The 7,372-nt window shown below is 36.1% G+C and overlaps 1 protein-coding gene across 1 annotated transcript; it reads right to left on the reverse strand.

The window, feature by feature from the left end:
- Window positions 1–1,601: 1,601 nt before the first annotated feature.
- Window positions 1,602–6,511, reverse strand: LOC124357656. Its single transcript, XM_046809635.1, has 2 exons — window positions 5,546–6,511; window positions 1,602–2,467 (listed from the first exon to the last, which is right to left on the reverse strand). Exons 1-2 carry the CDS (start codon window positions 6,417–6,419, stop codon window positions 2,193–2,195), a joined length of 1,149 nt encoding a protein of 382 aa, XP_046665591.1. The 5' UTR covers window positions 6,420–6,511; the 3' UTR covers window positions 1,602–2,192.
- Between the last annotated feature and the right edge of the window lie 861 nt (window positions 6,512–7,372).

Below are 7,372 nucleotides of genomic sequence, written 5' to 3' on the forward strand. Positions count from 1 at the left end.
CACTTCAAATTGTCTCTATCCAACCACAAGCATCATACCGCAATACTTTTCATTATTTTTTTATTTATATTTAATATTTAACAATCGAATTAACGTCTGGCAAATTAATTTTAGATTATTTTATGTTTAAATAACATAATATAAAAATTATAGACATTCAAAAATACTTTGAATTTTTTATTTAAAAAAATTAAATTTAGTGTAAAGCACATAATTAACAACAGTAAAAATGTCTGGCAATAAAAAATTCTTTTAAACTCCAGGATTTTTACCTGTGCAGGTAAGATGCGCATTAATAAACGCAACCACTACCGCCAGCCAGGTAGCCCGGACTCCAACCGAAAGAGCAAGAAAGACAGCATATAAAAAAATCAGCTGACCTGAAATTCTCTCTTGAAAACGTTGTTAGCTCCTGTACTATAGTGTCAACATGTAAGCTGGAAATTTCAGTTTGGTCTTTTGAGGAAATGTTATGGTCAACGAAATCTGCAATCGATTGTCTTGAAAGCGCACTTTATTTAAAGCCCTTTTCGTTTCCAAGTATCCAACAGGCCAAATTTCCGGAGCGCTTTCCATGAATTATAGCTATTATATGCTGTAGAGGAGAAAGAGAAGCTGATGAGCTCAAAGTTCAATAAGCCATTTACGATAAATTTAAGTTGAAAAAATACTAATAGCAGAAGATGTATATATTTTTGTTATTTTAACTGCACAGCTGCTGTCGATTTATTTTATAAAATTGGAAAAGCAAAATGTCCCCTTTGTTGTCTACTCATCAAAAAGCTTTGAAGTGAATTCAATTTGAAGTGTTCAACAGTGTGAATTCAATCATTTTTTCCACATAGTTTCACTGGATATCATACAACCTCTGCATTCTTCAACAAGGGGAAATATTTTACAACAGTAGCTCAGGGTTATAGGATATTTTAGAAGCTGGCAAATACTGCACAATATACTATATGGTCCTACAAAAGACATATACAAATAACAAAAATAATGAATCCAATTGAAGACTTTTCAGTACATCTTGAGCGAATGCGCTAATCATTCGTAAAAGCTACAGCAAAATAAATTCTGCTGTTAAATTGTCCTCTTTAGTTCCCAAATTTGATTTCTTAAATGAACACTTCGAAATAAACTCAGGTTTGGTTTGGTAATAAAAATAATAATTCAACCAACTGGTGATGGATGAGAGTTGAGGAACAATTAATATTAAATCCTGCAGATATATTGCAACAAAAAATACAAAGAAAGCCTGCACCAGATGAACTTCTTACCATGATATTTTGTAATTGAACCGATGAGTGAAAAAAGGGAATAACTCAGTAAAACTGAATTTTTCAGGAAAGAAAAAAAACTTCGTAAATTTTTATAAAAGGTTTTAATACAAAAAAGTTTTGTTCAATAATGATACAAATAAATACGTCAAAACTGATGTTTTATTTTTTACCATAATGTACTAGGATGGCTATGAAGTTATTCCCTTTTTCCACTCATTGAGATGTGTTTTTAATTTTTTGCTTGAGAAATGCTTCTTGTATTTTATTAGAAATTAATATTTGTAATAAAGACCCAAAAGGTTAATAAACTGATACAAAACATTGTTTTACATAAGGAATTTATTAACATTGGTTTGTTTTACATGAAACAAATCATACTAATTTGTCATATATATTGGTTTATTCAGTGACATTTTCATCTTCCTCTTGCCCACTGTACTATCTTGTACTACTCAACGGGAACTGGGTGAATGAAACTACTTTTAGTATATAATAACGGCCGTGGGAATAACACACTGGACCGGAGTATCGAGGTTACGGTTCATGACTGAGGTATTTAGAGGTGGTGGTAGGACAAGGAGGGGGGAGCGTCATCCCTTGGCCAATAGGATTTATTCATACGATATCCATTGCCAACATATTACATACACTGTAAGAATAGATATAGTCCTGCACTATATAATATACCACAGATATCACATCCCTCCCTTCTTAATTAGACACACAATTTTGTTACATTAAAAAACAATTACATAAATTGAACATAAATTCTTAAGCACATAACCTGTAATACCATTTTTTAATACAAAATGAGAAGAATATTGTTATATCAACTATTGGAATAATTATATAAATAAAATATTGGAATAAAACACATAAATTCATTATCCGTAATACACTTCTAAACTACTATTACAAATCTAGCCTTGTAATTGGCTTTCGCTCTCGTTGAGGATACCTGCAAACAGGAGTGGAACGAGCAAGTGGTGAACGCTGAGTAATAGGACTGGTGTAGGTAGTGTGAGTATGAGAAGCGTTGGGTGACATAGCTGTACTGGGGCGGACAGAAATAGAATGCCGCGGCGCATCAGCTGTGCGGTTACTGCCTACTGGATTGTCGTCTGCACAGTCAGAGCGTGCTGTCTGCTGGCTCTCAGCTGTTATTACCTCAGCTGTTTGATCTGTCACTGGAACAGTGTCGACTGCTATCAGCTGGTCAACATGACGCTTGTAAACAATACCAGACGCTAACCTCACTAAATACATTGTTGCACCTAGTTGTTTTACTACACATCCTTCTACCCATCGCTCTTGAGATCTACTGTAATCTCTTACTAACACAGTTTGGTTAATTGGTAAAATACGTGTTTTACTACCTCTAGCATAGAACTTTTGTTTACCTTGTTTTTCTTCAACAACCTTAGATAAACTAGGTCTTAAAATGTCTAATCGGGTTCTAAGTGGTCTACCAAACATTAACATTGCTGGTGATTCATTTGTAGTCATATGAATTGAATTTCTATAGTCAAATAATATCCTACTTAAAGCTACTTGAATATTTACATTTTCTCTGAAAACACATTTCAGTTTAGACTTGGCATAAGCCACTGAGTTTTCTGCTTGGCCGTTACTTCTAGGGTAAAACTGGGCACTAGTTGTATGTTTGATACCATTGTGTTTGAGGAAATTGTTAAACTCAATTGAACTGTACGGTGGACCGTTGTCACTATGCAAAGTGACTGGTATTCCGAACCTTGAAAACAACTCACGAAAATGACTAATAGTCTGACTAGCGGAAGTTGAACTTGTCTCAAAAACTTCCAACCATTTTGTGAACGCATCTATGACAATTAAATACAATTTATTCTTATAATAGAAATGATCTGCGTGTATTCTCTCGAATGGTTTACTAGGATAGTGCCAATGGTGTAACTCACTTTTACTTGGATTCGGTCTTTCAAGAAGACAGGATGAACAACTGTTAGCAAGATTTTCAATATCTTTATCCAGATTTGGATACCACAGATAAGCTCTAGCTACTGCTTTCATTTTTGTTATACCGAGATGAGAAGCATGGAGCTCGTTTAAAACATAATTACGTAAACTATTTGGAATTATTACTTTGTAACCCCACATCAAGATACTCTGCACAACAGCTATTTCCTCTCTCCTTACAAAGAACGTGTACAATTCTATATTGTCTTTAGGAATATGGCTTGGCCATCCATACATAGCATAGCCTAACACTTTTCTTAGTATTGGGTCTTTCTGGGTTTCAAGTTTTACTTGTTCACATGATACTGGCAAAGAACTCTCTTTTACAAAATGTAAATAGGTCCCTAACCCTAGCAATTCAGAACTGTCTTCTGATTTTGAAACTGTCAATGGTAATCTACTCAGAGCATCTGCGCGTTGTCATCTGATTTAACATATTTTATGTCAAAGTCATAACCACTGAGGTACAAAGAGTAACGTTGAAGTCTACTTGCTGCGAACACTGGCAAACCCTTTTTTAGGTCCAAAAATACTGACTAATGGTTTATGATCACTTCTTAACGTAAAGTGTCGTCCATACAAATACTGGTGAAAACGTTTGACACCAAAGACGCATGACAATGCCTCTTTGTCAATCTGAGAGTAGTTACGTTCTGCTTGATTTAACGTGTACGTGAAGCATAGCTTACCGGTCTTTCCTGTCCATTGCCATCTACAATACTTAATACAGCACCTATACCGTATGCACTAGCATCGGTCGTTAGTATTACTGGAGCTTGCGGATCATAGTGTGCTAACACTGGAGCTGTACACAATAGCTCTTTGATTTGCTTAAAGGATTTTACACATTCTTTATCAAAGGAAAATTCTACATCTTTTCTTAACAGATTGTACAATGGTCGTAGAACCGTTGATATATTTGGTACAAACTTGCCATAGTAGTTGACTAATCCTACAAAGGATTTTACTTCTGTTACATTCTTAGGTTCTGGAGCCTCTACAATAGCTTTTATTTTGGCTTCCGAGGTGTGCAGTCCGGTTTTGTTAATTGTAAATCCGAGGAACTCTATTTTAGAAGCAAAGAATTTACACTTGTCTTGTTTTACTGTAAAACCGACCCTTCGAAGTCGTTCACAAACTTCTCTTAGTCTACTAAAATGAGTCTCATCATTTGGACCGGAAATGATGATATCGTCCAAAAAACACTTCACACCTTGTAAAGTTTGCTCTATTACTTTTTCAAAAATTCCTACTGCACTAGCTATTCCATAAGGAAGTCTTTTATAGGCAAACAACCCCTTGTGAGTTGAAATTGTACATAATTTCTGTGAAAACTCATCTAGTCTCAATTGCATATATGCTTGACTCAAATCGATTTTGCTGAACTATTCACCCTTTTGCATTTCTGCGAAAAGATCCTCTACTCCAGGTATTGGATAACGATCTATCTCTAGCTGAGAATTTAAATAACGAAAGTCGCCACAAATTCTAATGCTGCCATCTTTCTTTGGTACTGGAACTATAGGATCCATACTCTGAACTACTTACAGGCATCAAAACATCAGCGTTTACTAGACGCTCTAACTCTTGCTCTACCTTAGCTTTTAATGTGAAAGGCAATGGTCTAGGACTAGTATATTTGGGTTTACTATTTTCCTTCAGCACCAGTCTGATAGGATCACGATTATACTGACCTAACTCTTTAGAGAACACTTCTGAATACTCTGAAACTAACTTCTTTACTAACTTATTATATTTTACATCATCGTCATTTTTAGCTACAAATAACTCTTCTTTATTCTTGAAAGAAATTACAACCCCTAACTCCTTGATCCAATCTCTTCCCATGAGTGGATGTGCACCATTTTTAATTACAAATAAACTCCGGACTTTATTTTGACTTTCATACTTAACATTTACTTCTAACCTACCTATTGGAAGTATGGGTACATTAGTGTAAGAACTAAGCTTTACATCAGTAGGTAACAAGTTAAGGAACTTTAGATTCTCGTGATAAAAGGATTCACTGATTAAGCTTACAGAAGCACCTGTGTCAATTTCAAAAGATACTACTTTATTTTCAACAGTTACTTTAGTTTTCAAGGGATCAACCCTACTAGAGACTTTGGCTAATTCAAACAAATTACCAATACACTCTACTACATCTGTTTCATCGTCATTATTGTCTAGTACACTTTCGACAAAATGATGTTTACCCTTATTGAAATTATCCTTATTGCTGTAATGAGAATAATTGTTGCCTGACTTACCCCTAGCCTGAGATCGGCATACCTTCTTTAAATGATTTGTTTTGCCGCATTTATGGCAAACACAACCGTAATATTTACACTGCTTACTGAAGTGACCTACGGCGCCACAACAGTTACACTTCACTACACTAGTGCTGCTGGACTGATGTGCGTGTGTGGTACTCGGTGTGGCGTGGTGACGCGAAGCGTTGTCTCTCCCGCTCGGCGCTGACTCACGTCCGTTGTAGTGACGCCTAGCCGATGACGTTGCTAGCCGATGGACGCTGCGAACGGAGACGGCTGGCGTGTCATGGCTGCCTGACGCCAACGTTGCCGCGCTTTTCTCTGCCATCTCAATCTGCGATGTCAGTTGAACAGCCTTGTCGAAGGTCAAATTAGCTTCTGACAAAAGTCTTTGTTTAGTAGATTCTGAACGGATTCCACAAATAAGACGATCTCTCAAATAGTCATTTAGACTAGCACCGAACTCACAGTATTTAGATAAGTTTTTTAATTGAGCAATGTACTGAGCTATACTTTCACCGTCATGTTGGTTACGTAAACTGAACTTATATCTTTCACATACAAAAGATGGAGTCGGATATAAATGGTCATTAATTAGCTTCACTAAATCATCGTACGATTTTGTAGAAGGCTTATCGGGTGTACACAAATCCCGTAATAGCTTGAACGTTTTTACTCCTACCACTGTCAGCAAGGTACTCACTTTCTTAGAATGATCGATATCATTACAACTTAAAAATAGTTCAAACCTCTCTATGTACGAGTCCCACGTTTCTTCATTGGAGTCGAACTCACCCACGCTACCAATAATTCCCGTCATTTTTCTTGGTGCAATGTCACTGAATAACGAACTAATATCGAATTCGTACATTCACTTCCCTTCCTCCTAGGCTGAAACACTCACTTTGTTTACTGACGCCATTGAGATGCATGCGGTCGCTAACCCGACCGACGCTTACACGGTGCAGATCGCTATTGTAACAATAACTGCCGAACTGACCACTAAACACTCCGATTGTCTTGTCACCACTTTGTACTATCTTGTACTACTCAACGGGAACTGGGTGAATGAAACTACTTTTAGTATATAATAACGGTCGTGGGAATAACACACTGGACCGGAGTATCGAGGTTACGGTTCATGACTGAGGTATTTAGAGGTGGTGGTAGGACAAGGAGGGAGGAGCGTCATCCCTTGGCCAATAGGATTTATTCATACGATATCCATTGCCAACATATTACATACACTGTAAGAATAGATATAGTCCTGCACTATATAATATACCACAGATATCACACCCACTTTCCGTTTTTCCAAGATAAAATATTGACATAGAACAGTATATATTGTTGAGGTATATGTTTAATAATGTTTTGCACATCATTAAGCTTTTTCTTGTATATAGCCATTGGGCCATTATATGCTTTATTGGTAGGAAGATAAAAATCCATTAGCTTGACTTTTAAAAGCTTAAACACATCTTCTTGTAATCCACCTATGAACTCTGATGCATTGATGTATCCTTTAGATTCTGAGCTATATTTAAGTTCTCTGTATTTACTAATAAAAATCCTTATTTTATTATTTTGAAGAGAAGTACTTGATTTTTTGAACAATAATGGACACCTTTCTTTAAAATTTAATATGTCATCATTTAAAACCTCATTCACAGTAAAAGGAAGGCCAGACTTTCTGGCACAGGCTATCATTTCATTATACTGAGAAGGCAGGTATATTCGGTCATATTTTCTTATGACCCGTTTTGCACATGAAAAGTTCCGGTCACAGGGCAAAAAACTATTGCCCCGTATTGGATAGTATTG

The sequence above is a fragment of the Homalodisca vitripennis genome, chromosome 3, assembly GCF_021130785.1.
Source record: "Homalodisca vitripennis isolate AUS2020 chromosome 3, UT_GWSS_2.1, whole genome shotgun sequence".
Lineage (NCBI taxonomy): Eukaryota > Metazoa > Arthropoda > Insecta > Hemiptera > Cicadellidae > Homalodisca > Homalodisca vitripennis.